The sequence below is a fragment of the Rhinoderma darwinii genome, chromosome 3, assembly GCF_050947455.1.
Source record: "Rhinoderma darwinii isolate aRhiDar2 chromosome 3, aRhiDar2.hap1, whole genome shotgun sequence".
NCBI classification, from domain to species: domain Eukaryota; kingdom Metazoa; phylum Chordata; class Amphibia; order Anura; family Rhinodermatidae; genus Rhinoderma; species Rhinoderma darwinii.
In genome coordinates this window covers 25,334,656-25,352,828 of record NC_134689.1, presented here as the reverse complement: position 1 = coordinate 25,352,828, position 18,173 = coordinate 25,334,656, and the positions used below count along the sequence as shown (strand labels likewise).

At 46.8% G+C, this 18,173-nt stretch overlaps 1 protein-coding gene across 1 annotated transcript in view; it reads left to right on the top strand.

The window, feature by feature from the left end:
- Positions 1 to 8,600, top strand: part of LOC142748842 (cationic amino acid transporter 2-like) — a 28,358-nt gene extending 19,758 nt beyond the window's left edge. The window contains exons 11-12 of the mRNA XM_075856145.1: positions 6,418 to 6,526; positions 7,677 to 8,600. Of these exons, the coding sequence (XP_075712260.1) occupies positions 6,418 to 6,526; positions 7,677 to 7,819 (252 nt within the window). The 3' untranslated portion in view covers positions 7,820 to 8,600. The remainder of the gene's footprint in view (positions 1 to 6,417; positions 6,527 to 7,676) is intronic.
- The last annotated feature ends 9,573 nt before the right edge of the window (positions 8,601 to 18,173 follow it).

Here is an 18,173-nt window from a genome sequence, read left to right as displayed (position 1 = left end):
CGGCAACAACCGCTCCTGCGCTGGGCGGGCAGAGAGCGTTGCCAGGGGTGACGGCGACGCAGGCCGGGTCGACCCGTCCCTCTCGGCGGTCCCGACCTCCAGAGCGCCTCAGCCCGGAGGCAGTCCCGCGGACACGGCGTCGCAGGGGGAGCCCGATCCCGGACGCTGCAGGCCAGGCAGCTGGGAGGACCGCCCCTTCCCAGGCCCTGCGTCCTGGCAGGAATCCCAGGCCGCGACGGGGTCCGGCGGTAAGCAGGGAGTCGCAGGCTGGGCTCCCTGTCACCCCTCCCCCATCAGATGGAAGATGTGGAGTACAAGGTACGGCCGCCCCGCATGGTGATGTTCCGGCCAGGGGGCAGGCTTCGTCAGGATCGTCTAGACGGACGCCTAGATCTGCAGCGACGTCGAGGCAACAGGTCCGGTCGGAAGTCTGGGTCCCGGCGGTCAGGCGGCAGGTTGCCGGCCCATCGGTCAGCGCGTCCTCATCCCCGTTCCGAAGATGTCGTTGGGATGGACAGTCGTCGGCGAGAGAAGAATTGGAGGAAGGTGAACTGGACGCGTATCGTCGAGGTCAGGATGGTCCGGCTGACGGGAACACAGCGCCTGTGCAGCCCGGTGAGTGTATAACTCCATCATTGTCTTATCCAGCGATTTTTATGTCGGGTGTCGGCGGGGGGGCTGCTAGCATTGCATCGGGGGCCGGTAGTGGCGTGGGCGGACGCGACGGAGCGGGTTTGGCAGACTTAGTGGGTTGCTTACGGGAGCTGGTGGGGCGCCTGGACAGGGCCGCGGCGCCGGTAGTAGCGGAAGTGTCCCCTGCGGTAGTTTGGGAAGGCCCCAGGGACGTGGGATCGTTACAGGCGCGTCCGGTGGCGGCGGTTAGAGAGGCGGTCGCGGTGTCGGTACAGACCGAGGCGCCGAAGGACGGCGATCGAGTGCGTATTGATGATCGTGCTCGGGGGGAGGTGTACGTTTGTTTTGAAGGTCCGTTGGGGGCGCATTTAAAGCAGGAGGTGCGCGAGCGGATCTGGAAGGACGAGTATGTTGAAATTTTTTCTCTCTTGCCGCTCGCTAAATTTAATTTGGATAAGAGCAAGCGGGATGAGAGTAAAAAGGACGAGGAGGAACGGCGGCGGTATAGGCTTATCCCGCAGACGTTCGTTAATTGGTCGCAGGCGGTCGCCATATTGGCTAGTGTGATAGGGGAAAAGGCGCCGGAAAATTGTTCGGCGTTGTTTTGTTATTTTGATGCTATTGGGGAGGCTCATAGGGCGTATGGGGGGCAAGCGTGGCTGCGATACGATGAGCAATTCCGTCAGCGGAAGGCGGTTCGGCCGGCGATTCGGTGGGACCAGAAGGATATTGCTCTCTGGTTACGGGTTACGGCCCCGGTTAGGCAGTCCTTTCCCGGGAGCGCCGGCCAGGGAGGCCAGTCTAGTCAGGTTGGACAAAGCGGCGGGGGAAAGGCGGGGTTTTGCTGGCAATTTAATGAAGGTCAGTGCAAGTTCGGGGCCACGTGCAAGTTCAAGCACGTGTGTTCCGAGTGTAATGGTGCATCACACGGGGCGGAAAAATGTCTGCGAAAAAAGAGGTCAGGTAACCAGCACGCGGCTGGTCAAGGGGGTGTCGCCGGTGAGGGTGGAAAAGATGGCCCCTTATCTAAATGAGTATCCGGATAGGGCGGCGGCTAAGTTGCTTTATGAAGGGTTTTGTGTTGGTTTTGTTATTCCTCCGCCTCCTTATGAGGTTCCGGTTACGCGGAGGAATTTAAAATCGGCTTACTTGCATGCAAAAGTCGTGTCGGAAAAGTTGTTAAAAGAAGTTTCGTTGGGCCGCATGTCGGGGCCGTTTGTTGAGTCGCCGGTAAAAGATTTAGTTGTGTCCCCTTTGGGTATTGTCCCTAAACGCGAGCCCGGAAAATTTCGTTTGATTCAACATTTATCGTATCCCAAGGGTTCGTCGGTAAATGACGGGATTGATCACGAGTTGTGCTCCGTAGTTTATACCTCATTCGATAAGGCGGTGGGGTTAGTGCGGGCTGCGGGTCCTGGGGCGCTGCTGGCAAAAACTGACATCGAGGCGGCGTTCAGGTTGTTGCCGGTCCATCCAGAAAGCCAACGGCTGTTGGGTTGTTTTTGGAATGGGGCTTTTTACGTGGATCGGTGCCTTCCGATGGGGTGTTCCCTTTCTTGTGCATACTTCGAGGCGTTTAGTAGCTTCGTGGAGTGGGTAACGAGGGGAGTATCCGGGGTCGATTCGTTGATCCATTACTTGGATGATTTTTTGTGCGTTGGCCCGGGGGGTTCGCCGGTTTGCGGTAATTTGCTTCATGCTCTACAGAAGGTGGCGAGGGAGTTTGGGATTCCTTTGGCGCCGAAAAAAAACGGAGGGCCCGGTAGCGACGATTTGTTTTTTGGGCATCGAAATAGACTCGGTGGCAATGGAGTGTCGTCTCCCGGTGGATAAGTTGGGTGCGTTGAGGCTGGAGGTTCGACGGGCTTGTAGAATGAAGAAAATGGCGCTGAGGGAGCTTCAGTCGCTGCTGGGGAAGTTGAATTTCGCCTGCCGGATTATGCCGATGGGGAGGGTGTTTGGTAGGAGGTTGGCGGCGGCAACGGCGGGAGTGCGCCGCATCATTTTGTGCGGCTCAAGGAGGAGCACCGAGCTGATCTTCAGGTTTGGGATGACTTCTTGGGCCAGTACAATGGTCGCTCGCTATGGATGGCCCCAGCGCAGGATACGAGTGATTTGAATATTTTCACGGATGCGGCTGGGGCGGGTGGTTTGGGAGCTTACGGGGGAGGTCCGTGGTGCGCAGGTCAATGGCCGGCTAGCTGGGTGTCCAGTGGACTCACGCGGAATCTGGCCCTGCTCGAGCTGTTTCCCATCGTGGTGGCGGCTACCATTTGGGGGGACAGGCTCAGGGATAAGAAGGTCCGTTTTTACTGCGACAACATGGGGGTGGTGCTTGCCATTAATAACATCACGGCGTCCTCTCCTCCGGTAGTTCAATTGTTGCGACATTTAGTGTTGGTGTGTTTGACGTTGAACGCGTGGGTGGTGGCGGTGCATGTCCCGGGTGTACGGAATTGTATCGCTGATGCTCTTTCTCGCTCGCAGTGGGACCGGTTTCGGCAATTGGCACCGGGAGCGGAACGTCTCGGTTTGGCTTGTCCGGAGCATCTTTGGGATCTGGTCTCGGTCCCGTAGAACAATTGGTACAAAGGTCTTTGGCGCGCACGACGTGGAGTGCTTATGCTGCTTGTTGGAGGCAGTGGGAGGAGTGGGTAAGAGAGTTGGGTGACGTCAATACGGATAGAGACAGGTTGGTGGCACTTTTGTACTGGTTAGGGGACGCCTGGGAGGCGGGGTTGTCAGTGGCGAAGGTGAACCGGTTCATATCTGCGGAGGCGTTTGGGTTTAAGTTGCGGGGCTTTCAGGATGTATCGAAGGAATTTCTGGTACCGCAGGCTTTGAAGGGGTTGCGCCCCGGGGTCGGTTATGTGCCCAGTAGAGTGCATGCGGGGTTTTACGCCAAACAGGGGGTCTCCAGATTTGCCTTTGTTACGTCATGTGGACGGGTCGTTTTTGTCCAGGTTTCAGTTTGGAGCTGTATTTAAAAAATGTTTGATGGCGGTTGGTGTCGCGGCAGGCTCATATTCATCTCATTCCTTCAGGATTGGCGCAGCAACAGAAGCGGGGCGCTGGGGGTTGGATGATGAGGGGGTGAGGCGTAATGGTCGTTGGGAGTCCAACAGGTTTAAGTCCTATGTCCGCCCCCATATGTTATGAATTTTGCTGTTAACGCTATACAAATGTTATATGGTGGTGCCTAATTGTTTTTTCCGTTTCAGATTCGCCTCCGTGTTTGGTGTGGTTGATGGGTCATTCTTACGTGCACTGGGGGGCTTTGAGGGCGGACGTCCGCCCGAATGGTCGCCAGTTGCGCATTCCGCGACAGGATGCGGTTGTGCATTGGCTGGGTTTTAGAGGTATGTCGTGGAGCAGGGTGTTGGCGGAATTCCAGACATATGCTCGGCTTGATAGGGTTCCGGAGGTCTTAGTGTTGCACGTGGGTGGGAATGACTTAGGAGTCCGCCCCTTTCGTGAGTTGGTGCGGGATATCAAACATGATATGTTGTGTTTGTGGGTATCTTATCCCAAGTTGGTGATAGTGTGGTCGGACATAGTCCCAAGAAAGCATTGGCGGTTAGCTAGATCTGTGGAGAGAGTCAATAAGGCTCGCATTAAAGTTAATCGGGCGGTGTCCCGTTTTGTGGCAAAAAACGGGGGCATTTGCGTGAGGCATAGGGATTTGGAGTCAGGAGTGGGGAATTTCTGGAGGAGTGACGGGGTTCATCTGACCGAGGTTGGCATTGATCTTTGGAGCTTGGCGATAGCAGAAGGAATAGAAAGGGCGGTGGTGGTGTGGAGGAACTCACAGGCTTAAGGTGGTCAAGGCCTGTTTCGCTGTGGCGGGGGGAGTCCTTGAGGCCAGTCAGTACAAAATGGTGGGGGGGTCGCATCGGGGGTATGCGTCCCCCAAAAAAGGTACATGGTTGAAGACTTCATCGGGTGGTATCCCTTTGAAGTGGTCTTCTGGTAGAAGGTATATCACTTGAAGGCTTCATCGGGTGTTATCCCTTTGAAGTGGACTTCTAGTGGTCGGTATATCACTTGAGGGCTTCATCGGGTGTTATCCCCTTGAAGTGGACTTCTGGTGGTCGGTATATCACTTGAGGGCTTCATCGGGTGTTATCCCCTTGAAGTGGACTTCTAGTGGTTGGAGCCATCTGCAGAGGTGAACGGTGCTTCCGAGCTGGTTTACGGCTGGAGGTAATTGGTGGTTTGCAGATGGCTAATTCGGTGTGTTCTTAAAAAGGAACATCTGAAGGGGCTTCAAGGACTTCCTCTGCTCGGGTTAATGTTAACGTTAAATTGTTATTTACGATTCTGACCCATGTTGGGTCATGTGAATTATTAGGAGGAATTCTATGGCGGATTCCTAACTAGTTATCCGAATGTTTCGGATTTAAATTGTTTTATAAAACTGTGAAATTAATAAACGGCTGCTGTGGCCATTTCACATCCAACCTCGGTGTCACGTGTCTTTACTAAAATGGGGGTGGGGGGATAGGATGATCTAAGGTTAACGCACGACTCTACCTAGGCAGGTCAAGAAGAGGCTGGACGCAGCCCGCAGGGATTAAGGGAGGCCGACATGACCGTCCTGGTAGGGAAAGGGTTACTTAGGTGAGGGAGAGTTGGTAGGAGCTGGAGGAGGGACGGGGAGGAGTTAAGGGGGACGGGGGGGGCTGTTCTGCGCTTCCCGCTGTTTCTCGGCATTGAGCCGGAAGCAGCGGGAGGAGTAACACAAGAACAGTAAGCTCCCACCCTCCCGCCCTTGGTTTTGTTACTCCTTAGGTCTTATGTACGTCCGTCTATGAGCGTTGTGTTTTATTTGTGTGCTTATTTAACATGTTTTTCTTTTTTCCGGAGTAGGTTCTGTTGTCATGGCAGCTGGCGGGGGGAGTCCTTGAGGCCAGTCAGTACAAAATGGTGGGGGGGTCGCATCGGGGGTATGCGTCCCCCAAAAAAGGTACATGGTTGAAGACTTCATCGGGTGGTATCCCTTTGAAGTGGTCTTCTGGTAGAAGGTATATCACTTGAAGGCTTCATCGGGTGTTATCCCTTTGAAGTGGACTTCTAGTGGTCGGTATATCACTTGAGGGCTTCATCGGGTGTTATCCCCTTGAAGTGGACTTCTGGTGGTCGGTATATCACTTGAGGGCTTCATCGGGTGTTATCCCCTTGAAGTGGACTTCTAGTGGTTGGAGCCATCTGCAGAGGTGAACGGTGCTTCCGAGCTGGTTTACGGCTGGAGGTAATTGGTGGTTTGCAGATGGCTAATTCGGTGTGTTCTTAAAAAGGAACATCTGAAGGGGCTTCAAGGACTTCCTCTGCTCGGGTTAATGTTAACGTTAAATTGTTATTTACGATTCTGACCCATGTTGGGTCATGTGAATTATTAGGAGGAATTCTATGGCGGATTCCTAACTAGTTATCCGAATGTTTCGGATTTAAATTGTTTTATAAAACTGTGAAATTAATAAACGGCTGCTGTGGCCATTTCACATCCAACCTCGGTGTCACGTGTCTTTACTAAAATGGGGGTGGGGGGATAGGATGATCTAAGGTTAACGCACGACTCTACCTAGGCAGGTCATGTTTGGTCAATAAGTTTAGACAACTTTTTTTTTCTGTATTTTAGTCAATTTTGTGAGAACACTGAGCCATCAGGGCTTCTGCATTGAAATGAGAGGAACATACATCTCCATCTGATGTCTACCAGGGATAGAGCTGAAATAAGTTTACTAGTACCTTTGACAACAGAATTCCATTTTTTTTCCTTTGTAGGTTCCATGTCTGCCATTTCTACCGGTGCTTAGCATCTTTGTTAATATATACCTGATGGTCCAACTAAGTGCTGACACATGGCTGAGATACGCTGTCTGGATGGCACTCGGTAAGTTGAAAAACCAATTACTCCAAAGAAAATAGAGTCATGAAAGGAAACTCTTTATCGCCTCAGTCACAGACATTAAATCTTTCAAATAGTCATTAGGCCTCATTTACATGAACGTGATATACGTCCGTGCGACGCGCGTGCTTTTCACGGGGGTCACACGGACCTATACAAGTCTATGGGGGCATGCAGACGGTCCGTGAGTTTTGCTCAGCGTGAGTGCGCTGAAAAAAACTCACGACATGTTCTATAATTCTGCGTTTTTCGCGCATCACGCACCCATTGAAGTCAATGGGTGCGTGAAAACCACGAAGGTCGCACGGAAGCACTTCCATGCGAACTGCGTGATTCGCGCAAGAGCTGTCAAACTGAAAGTAAACAGAAAAGCACCACGTGCTTTTCTGTTTACAAACATCCAAACGGAGTGTCTTAGACATGAGCGAACCGAACTTTACCGGGTTCGGCCGAACTCGTTTTGACCGAACCCGGCAGGAGACAGTCACTGTGCAGGGTGCTGAAAGAGTTTAAACTGTTTCAGCACCATGGACAGTGACTTCCGATTCCAATATACATGAACGTGTAAAAAAAAAAAAATAATTCTGACTTACCGATAACTCCCGCCTTCTTCCTCCAGTCTGACCTCCCGGGATGACAATTCAGTCCAAGTGACAGCTGCAGCCAATCACAAGCCAAGCACAGGCTGCAGCGGTCACATGGACTGCTGCGTCATCCAGGGAGGTGGGGCCAGATGTCAAGAGAGGCGCGTCACCAAGGACGCGTCACCAAGGCAACGGCCGGGAAGTTCTCGGTAACCTCTTTTTTTTTAAACAGGTTACTCGATATGGTGATCGTAATGCACGGTCGAGGGTGCTGAAAGAGTTACTGCCGATCAGTTAACTCTTTCAGCACCATGGACAGTGACTGACGTCGACTAGCCTCATCTCTATGATGGCGGCTGCGCGAAAATCACGCAGCCGCGCATCATACACTGATGACACACGGAGCTGTCAAGTGCCTTTTGCGCACGCAAACCGCTGCGTTTTTTGCGCGCGCAAAACGCACACGCTTGTGTAAATCAGGCCTTACAATTAGCAACACATTTACATTTTTTTTACTCTGAAGTAATATGTAAACATTTTTTTCTTTACAGGTTTCGCTATATATTTTGGCTACGGCATCCACCACAGTGTGGAGCGGTTGAACATGTCCCTTACAGTGATACATAATACAGAGGCCAGTGTGGAGGAAATAGGATCAAAAGCGCAATTCTTTGACATTCAACTTCGAAAATAATCACGAGCCCCTAAGGGAAATCATGCAATTCGGCTGAGACTTCTTCAAAAGCTTTGTCCTTTTTTTTTTTTCAAAGTAAATTCATTATAACATTTAGTGATAATTCGACTTGCTCACCCACTAAATTACAAGCGCAGCAATGCCCAACTGGCTTGACTACAGATGAATTGACTACATTATTCATTACGCAGCCAAAAAGTGATCTAACAAGGTGGCATTCTTCCAGTCAGTACAAATTTTTTTATTTTTTTTTGAGTACACTGTAAAATACTTTTCTTGTCCAGTTTATTGGGACACATACAGTGGGTATATGCGGTCACCAGGAAACTTAGCACTAAGTGAAATAGTGGCCTTCCCTACAGTATATACCCTCCCACGGACACTGAAATATTTACTCTGTCCGCAAGCAGTAACAGAAGCAGAAACAAGGCAAGAAACCGGTATGTCAAAACAAGAGGGGAATCCCCTCCAACTGAACCACAAAAACAAAAAACAATGGGTGGTAGATGTGTCCCCAATGAACTGGACAAAAGGATCTTGCGGTTAATACTCAAAAAAATCCTGTTGTCTCCTTCATTACATTGGGGCATACAGACCGTGGCCTGTTCAAGAGCAGTTACCGGTGGCAGGATCAGAACACAGGACATGGTCACCTATTTCACAGATGCCTGCAAGACCTTGCAATGCAGCGCAGCAAAAGTGCGCAGGGAAGACCATATGGCTGCCTTGCCCACCTGAAGGGCACAGGCCTTATGGCACACAGCACAGGAAGCTAGTAGAATGGGCCGTGATTTGAAGAGGGGGGGAGGGGGGGGAGGGGGGGGGGGAGCCTTACCCTGAAACCAGTAGGCCGTGTGAACAGCCATTTAAATCCAGCGAGCGATAGTGGTCTGAGAGGTCACCAACCCTTTCTTGGGAGGAAGAACAAGGAATTAGACATCAGGAAGGAAGCAGTGACAGTAGGGCAAGTCTGCAGGGCGTGAGCCACATCCAGGTTGTGGAGGATTTGCTCCCTCAGATGACTTTTATATATCTCAATGTCCTCATTCATGTGAAAAGCCGAAGCGGATAAGCGATATGAAGGAAGACTCCTGCCAAGTGTCAATCTCCGCTCTCAAACCTTATTTGCTGGAAAGACTTAAAGTGGTAGATAATCCAACCAAACTGATAAACTGTTCTGCTTAATATGGAGTGCCGCTTAATATAGAGTGCCATCTTATTTTTCTCCCTGGAGAGGGACTTGATTAAAATGTCATTAAGAGGAACGCCCTCTCTGCTCTTATCTTTAGATGCAGAGAAGGCATTTGATAGAATAAACTGGACATATACTTTTCAGACTCTAGAAAGGTTTGGGTTTCATGGCCTGATCTTACAAGCAATCAAAGCACTATACTCTAACCCCTCTGCTAGGGTACTCACAAATGGAATGTTATCCAAACCATTTGACATATCCAATGGCACAAGACAAGGATGCCCTCTTTCCCCTTTAATATTTGTATTAGTAATAGAACCCTTTGCAGAACTCATAAGATCACACACTCAAATACAAGGTGTACAAATTAATAATTCTACTCATAAAATAGGCTTATTTGCAGATGACATTATAATAGCCTTGAGAAATCCATTATCTTCCCTCCAAACTGTATCAGAAACAATCAAGATATTTAACTCCATCTCTTACTACAAAGTCAATGATAATAAATCATTACTTCTAGGTTTAAACATACAACCGCAAATGAAGGACATTATAACCCATTCCTTTCCATTTAAATGGCACGATCAATCTATCCCATATCTAGGTATAGAGCTAACCTGGTCAATCAAGGCCTTGATTGATAAGAACTTTAACCCCTTAAGGACGCAGCCTAGTTTGGGCCTTAAGGCTCAGAGCCCATTTTTCAAATCTGACATATTTCAATTTATGTGGTAATAACGTCGGAATGCTTAAACCTATCCAAGCGATTCTGAGATTGTTTTCTCGTGACACTTTGGGCTTCATGTTCGTGGTAAAATTTGGTCGATATATTCAGTCTTTATTTGTGAAAAATTGCAAAATTTAGAGAAAATTTACAAAAAATAGCATTTTTCAGAATTTAAATGCATCTGCTTTAAAAACAGACGGTAATACCACCCAAAATAGTTACGAGTTCACATTTTCCATATGTCTACTTTAGATTGGCATCGTTTTTTGAATTTTTTTTTATTTTTCTTGGACGTTACAAGGCTTAGAACATAAACAGCAATTTCTCATATTTTTAAGAAAATTTCAAAAGCCTTATTTTTAAGGTACCAGTTCAGTTCTGAAGTGGCTTTGAGGGGCCTATGTATTAGAAACCCCCATAAAACACCCCAGAATAAAACTAGACCCCTCAAAGTATTCAAAACAGCATAGAGAAAGTTTTTTAACCCTTCAGGCATTTCACAGGAATTAAAGCAAAGTGGAGGTGAAATTTGCAAATTTCATTTTTTTCTGCTGAATTTCAATTTTATTCAATTTTTTTCTGTAACAGAGAAGGTTTTACCAGATAAATACTACAAAATCTGTATTGTCCAGATTCTGCAGTTTTTAGAAATGTCCTATATGTGTCTCTACTGCGCTCGTGGACTAAAACACAAGCCCTAAAAGCAAAGAAGCACCTAGTGCATTTTGAGGCCTCTTTTTTATTAGAATATATTTTAGGCAGCATGCCAGGTTTGAAGAGGTGTTGAGGTATCAAAACAATGGAAACCCACCAGAAGTGACCCCATTTTGGAAACTACACCCCTCAAGGAATTCATTTATGGTTTTTGTTATCATTTTGACCGCACAGTTTTTTCACAGCACCTATTTGAATTGGGCTGTGAAATGAAAAAAAAGATATTTTTTCCAATAAGATGTCATTTTTGATCAAAATTTCTTATTTTCACAGGGAACAACATACCCCATTTTGTTGCCCAATTTGTCCTTAGTGCAGCAATACCCCATTTGTGGTGATAAACTGCCGTTTGGGCCCATGGGAGGGCTCAGAAGGAAAGGAGCGCTATGTGTTTGTTGGAGTCCAGATTTTGCTGGATTGGTTTTCGGGTGCCATGTCGTATTTGCAGAGCCCCAGAGGTATCAAAGCAATGGAAACCCACCAGAAGTGACCCCATTTTGGAAACTACACCCCTCAAGGAATTCATTTATGGTTTTTGTTATCATTTTGACCGCACAGTTTTTTCACAGCACCTATTTGAATTGGGCTGTGAAATGAAAAAAAAGATATTTTTTCCAATAAGATGTCATTTTTGATCAAAATTTCTTATTTTCACAGGGAACAACATACCCCATTTTGTTGCCCAATTTGTCCTTAGTGCAGCAATACCCCATTTGTGGTGATAAACTGCCGTTTGGGCCCATGGGAGGGCTCAGAAGGAAAGGAGCGCTATGTGTTTGTTGGAGTCCAGATTTTGCTGGATTGGTTTTCGGGTGCCATGTCGCATTTGCAGAGCCCCAGAGGTATCAAAGCAATGGAAACCCACCAGAAGTGACCCCATTTTGGAAACTACACCCCTCAAGGAATTCATTTATGGTTTTTGTTATCATTTTGACCGCACAGTTTTTTCACAGCACCTATTTGAATTGGGCTGTGAAATGAAAAAAATGATATTTTTTCCAATAAGATGTCATTTTTGATCAAAATTTCTTATTTTCACAGGGAACAACATACCCCATTTTGTTGCCCAATTTGTCCCTAGTGCAGCAATACCCCATTTGTGGTGATAAACTGCCGTTTGGGCCCATGGGAGGGCTCAGAAGGAAAGGAGCGCTATGTGTTTGTTGGAGTCCAGAATTTGCTGGATTGGTTTTCGGGTGCCATGTCGCATTTGTAGAGTCCCAGAGGTATCAAAGCAATGGAAACCCACCAAAAGTGACCCCATTTTGGAAACTACACCCCTCAAGGAATTCATTTATGGTTGTTGTTAGCATTTTGACCGCACAGTTTTTTCACAGCACCAATTTGAATTGGGCTGTGACATTAAAAAAAATGCCATTTTTTCCAATAAAATGTAATTTTTGATCAAAATTTCTTATTTTCACAGGGAACAAAATACCCCATTTTGTTGCCCAATTTGTCCTTAGTGCGGCAATACCCCATTTGTGGAGATAAACTGCCATTTGGGCCCATGGCAGGGCTCAGACGGAAAGGACCACCATTTGGCCTACTGGAGCTTTTCTGGTGCTAAGTCATGTATGAAGAAGCCCCTGAGGTACCAGTACAGTTGAAACCCCGAGAAGTGACCCCATTTTAAAAACTACACCCCTTAAGACATTCATCTAGAGGTGTAGTGAGCATTTTGACACCACAGGTACTGTGTAAAAGATAATGCGCAGCAGATGGTGCAGAGTGAGATTTGCAATTTTCTATATATATATGGCATGTCAGTGTCCGATATAGTGTGCCCAGCATGCGCCACCGGAGATCTACACCCCATAAGCTGTAATGTGGGTTCTCCCGGGTACGGCAATACCCTACATGTGGCTGTTATCAGCTGCCTGGGCACACGGCACGGCTCAGACGGAAAGGACCACCATTTGGCCTACTGGAGCTTTTCTGGTGCTAAGTCATGTATGAAGAAGCCCCTGAGGTACCAGTACAGTTGAAACCCCCGAGAAGTGACCCCATTTTAAAAACTACACCCCTTAAGACATTCATCTAGAGGTGTAGTGAGCATTTTGACCCCACAGGTACTGTGTAAAAGATAATGCGCAGCAGATGGTGCAGAGTGAGATTTGCAATTTTCTATATATATATATGGCATGTCAGTGTCCGATATAGTGTGCCCAGCATGCGCCACCGGAGATCTACACCCCATAAGCTGTAATGTGGGTTCTCCCGGGTACGGCAATACCCTACATGTGGCTGTTATCAGCTGCCTGGGCACACGGCAGGGCTTAGAAGGGAAAGATGAGGGGGATAAGCTGTGCGGAGTGCATCAGGGTAAATTAAAAATCAAGGGATGTATGATAAATTTGAAAACAATCTTTCATACAGAGCCCTGGTTTTTCGCGAAACACGTGTTACATTGGTATATTGTTTCCCTCCTTATCCCCCTCTTTGAGCAGACTCTGCACCTCTTTTGACTTTTTCCCTTCTTGCCAGTTTGGGGAACTTCTCCTGGAAAGTGTTGCCCTGGTACGATGCGTGTGGCCTCGCTTCCAGAAGTACTGGGTGCCCCCCTTCTTGGTCCCTAAAGATTAGGTTCTTGATAACCACCTCTTGAAATTCCAGGAAAGTTCCCCTCTGGCCTGCACCTCGATGTAGCACGTACGCATTGTACAATGCCATCTGTATAATGTGCACGGCCAGCTTCTTATACCACACCCTCGATTTCCGCATAGCGCTGTAGGGTTTCAGGACTTGATCGGACAAGTCCACCCCTCCCATGTACCTATTGTAGTCCAGGATGCAGTCTGGTTTGAGGGTCTCTGTACTGGTACCTCGTACAGGTACATGGGTACTGGTGTGGCCATGTATTGTTGTCAATACAAGGACATCTCTCTTGTCCTTGTACTTGACACACAATAAATTGCTGCTAGATTGTGCCCTGCTCTCACCCCTTCTGAGTGTTTGCCCAAGCAGAGTCTTAGGGAGGCCTCTCATATTTTTTCTAGCAGTGCCGCATGCCACAGTACTTCTGGAAGCGAGGCACTTGAAGAGTGGGACACTGGTATAAAAGTTATCCAGGTAGAGGTGGTAACCCTGGTCCAGCAGTGGGTGCACCAAATCCCACACAATTTTTGCATTAATTCCCAGTAAGGGGGGGCATTCTGGGGGCTGAATACTGCTGTCCTTTCCTTCATAGATCCTGAATTTATATGTATACCCTGATGCACTCTCACACAGCTTATATAACTTCACGCCATACCTTGCCCTCTTACTCGGCAGGTACTGGCGGAATTGAAGCCTCCCTTTAAAATGTACCAGGGATTCATCTATAGAAATACACTTCTCGGGGGTGTATGCTTGGGCAAACCGGGCGCTGAAATGGTCTAATAGGGGTCTCAGTTTGTATAAACGGTCAAAACTGGGGTCATCTCGGGGTGGGCACTGCTCATTATCCGTATAATGCAAGAAGCGAAGTATTGCCTCATAACGCATCCTGGACATGGCCATACGGTACATCGGGGTGTGGTATAAGATGTCCGTGCTCCAGTAGGTCCTAATGGACGGCTTTTTCAGAAGCCCCATGTTCAAATGAAGTCCCCAGAACTTGCCCAACTCTGCTGCATCTACAGGGGTCCACCTGTGGGACTGGGCATAAAACGATGTGGGGTTCTTTGTTATATACTGTTGGGCATATAAATTAGTCTGGGTGACCATTAGTTCTATGAAGTCATCAGTGAAGAAGAACTTGAAAAAGTCCATCTCACTGAGCCCTGCCGTGTTAAATTTTATCCCTGAGCTGCCCGTGTACTCTGGGATTTGGGGCTCATAAACGTCTGGTGTGGGGGTCCAAATGGGGTCACTTCGCTCGGGGGCTTGAGCTGCAGCGGGGTCATTTCGCTCGGGGACTTCAACTGCAGTGGTGGTCCTGGGGCGTCTCCTAGGGGGTTCCTCTTCTTCATCACTGGATGAGGAGGTAGACAAATAGAACAGAGTCTCACCACCCGACGACTCTGTGTCGGAGGCAAGAAATGAATACGCCTCTTCGGCAGTAAATGTCCGTTGGGACATGTTTGATTCCTTCCCAATAGGCTGCTAAACCAGCAAAAAAAAATTGTTTTTATAGAACGAGTGGGCTTCCCTGACACTAAACCTAACTAGGGCGAGGCTTCCTAACACTAAACCTAACTAGATTTTATTTGAACTTCCCTGAGACTAAATCTAACTACGGCGACTATTCCCTGACACTAAACCTAACTAGATAATTCCGAGCTTCCCTAACACTAAACCTAACTACGGTGACGGGTACCTGACACTAAACCTATCTAGATTATTACGAGCTTGCCCGACGCTAAACCTAACTACGGTGACGGACCCCTAACGCTAGATCTAACTACGGTGACGGACCCCTAACGCTAGATCTAACTACGGTGACGGATTACGGACGCTAAATTCCCTGACGCTATACCTAACTACGCTTTTTGATGGTTCCCTGACGCTAACTAACCCGAATACTAAACTAACCAGTTAAATTGTCAAAATTGGCTAAACTATTTTTTTTTTGTTTTTTTTAAAAAAAATTTTGTTTTATATGAAGAAAAAAAAAATAATAATCTCCAGGGACCAAGAAATTGGTCCTGAAAACTAAGAAGTGGTCAGTGATAGGAGATCACTGACCAAAAACGTGGGGGGAACACAAAGAGGAAGGGTATAGGACTGGGTAGTGGATTGGGGAGGTGGGAAGCACAAAAAAGTTGTTTTTTAACTTGTAATTTGACTTTTTTCACACTTTCACTTCTCTCTCTCTCTCACAACCGCTCCGAACGCCTCGCTAACTCCAACAGGGCGTTCAGGGCGGATGTGAGGTCAGGGAGAGGAAGTGAAGCGACTGATCGCCACTATTGGACAGTTGCTCACTAACTGTCCAATAGAGGCGATCGTGGAGGCGGGACCATCGCGGCAGGTCCCGGCGTATTGAGCTGTGATAGCCTGCTGTTGGAAACAGCAGCTGTCACAGCTCGTGCACGCGCCGGGGGAAAATGGCGATGCATTTTCCCCGCGACGTAATAATCCGTCGCTGAGCGCTAACGATATAGTTAGCGCGACGGATTATTACGTCGCTGAGCGCGAAGGGGTTAAGCCTCTAATCGTTCAACTTCAGAAAGATTTAGATCATATGAGTAAATCTGAACCATCCTGGTGTGGTAGAATTGCGTTATATAAAATGATGACCTTACCTGTTATACTATAAAAAATTACGAACAATTCCCATTCTTATCCCCCTCCATATAATAAACCAACTACATAAACAAATGTCTAACTTTATCTGGTCGGGCAAAAAACCAAGGATAGCTTTAAAAACGATGGCACAACATAAATCTGATGGAGGTTTTAGTGTTCCGAATCTGAAGTTATATCACCATGCTGCCATACTAGACCAACTCAAAGAATGGTGGCTCCCTCATTCTGATAAGAAATGGGTAGACATAGAAAAAGCTTCCCTAGGAGTAGAGATAACTTAAAAAATTTATTGTACTCAAAAGCCATTAAATATAGGCCTGAACACGGCTCCACATCTACAGTACGCGCTACTTTACAAATTTGGAACAATTTTACTACAAATAAGCATCTTGATATGCCTACCAAAATAGAGAAAATCCCATTCCAAATCTTGAATGACTTTCTTCCAGATCTAGACATAAACAGCTGGATAAATGCAGGCTTAACATATATAGATGATCTATATGTGGAAAATAATCTATGTTGCTTCTCTGACTTATCATTCAGATACAAACTAGATAAAACTCAATTCTACAAATTTCTGCAGATAAGAACGATTATGAGAGAAATTCCATATCCATTACTCTCCCTACCTATGCCGGCTTCTACGTACTTAAATAACCAATTAAAAAGGTATTCACACGTTTTATCAGATTGGTTCCCAATCACTTACCTTTGAAAATCAAACACATATCTAAATGGCATAGAGATCTGAACGGCCAATTTTCAAGAGACCAGTGGTTAAGAGCGTTCTCCATCTCTTTTAAATCCTCTTCCTGTACTAATCATCAAGAATTATATTATAAAATATTCTATAGATGGTATCTCACTCCGTATAAACTTTCCATAATATATAGTGATGCATCGCCCCAATGTTGGAGAGGTTGTAACCATTTGGGATCCATACTTCACATATTTTAGGAATGTCCTTTATTATTAACCTTTTGGCAATCAATTAGCGCATTACTAAATGAGATTACAACTCAAAATATCAACCTCACGCCGGAACTTGGGTTACTACGGCTTGGAATTGATGTTATTCCCAAACAATTCCAAATTGTAATATGTCATATATTAATATCTGCCACATCAGCTGTAGCATTCAGATGGAAAACATGTAACGTCCCGACCATCACAGACATCATTAAAAAAGTCAATACAAACTATCGATATGAATATATTTATGCCTGTAGCATATAAAGACATGACCGGTTCTGTAGAGATTGGATGTGTTGGAATAACTCTGTATATGCCGTACCACTCCCTTTCTAGTGGGAGCTCATACGTTGTCTATTGTATACATTTTATTTTTTCTTTATGATGACCTGTATACGTTCACAACATTTATTTTATTTACCTTTCTTTTATTATCCATATTATTTTGAATCCCATTTTCTCAAAATGTTAAAACTTATAGGTTAATTATTATTTGAAACTATTTACTTCTACCTGCGAGTAGAACTGTTATACACATATTTTCTGATGTCTCAACTGTTTAATAAAGACATATTGAAACAGAAAATGTCATCAAGATATAGGGTGACCTCCTGGTCTGAAGGAGTGTCATCACAACCTAAAATAACTTTTGTAAAGACTCTTGGGCCATGGCCAGGCTGAAGGGAATAGCCACAAATTGGTAATGTGACAGGACTTCAAAGCGCAAGAAGCACTGGTGAGTCTGGCAAATAGAAATGTGCATATACTAATGCTGGGTATCCACTGAGGGAAAAAAAACCCTCCCTATTTCATGGAAGCAATGAGAGAGATTGTAGGGATTCAAAATGGAAATGACAGATCCGGATATGTGCATTGAGATGCATGAGGTCCAGTCTGGGCCAAACCACGCCATCCTCTCAGTATGACAAAAAGATTGATGTAGAACACTGAAAACTTTGGGTTGGGGGTACTGGAAATGCCTCTTGAAAGCACAGGTTTCTTGAAAAAAAATAAAGCGGCTGCCCTGGAGGGGGACTGAGAGAAAGTGGCTGGAAGGAAACACTGGGAGGAAAGCTGTTAAATTCGATTTTGAACTCAGAAGTCCAAAATGTGTGAGCGTCAAAATGTCCTTGAAGGGCAGAAGCCTGCCCCCCACCCAAACAAATCAAGCAGGGTCACAACTGCAGGCAGAAGTGGATGTACTAGCCCCAACATTTGCATACCGAGGTTGGGTCGGGGGAGAAGACACCAGGAGGGGCAAGAAGACTGGTCTGGAGGCGTGTTGGAAAACTCACAAAATTACTGCAAAGGAGGAACCTCCTAGACAGGAGTGGTCCCCTTGACCTTGTTTTGGAGGAGGTGGGTGCACTTGGCTGAAATAGGCTACTGATGCCAATCTACTTCCATAGATACAGGAAACTGAAAAGGGGGAAGCGCAATCAAGGACCGCCTGGGAGCATTATCAGAGGTCCAAGCCAGATTATGCTCCAGACAGCAAATGGAAGAAGCTG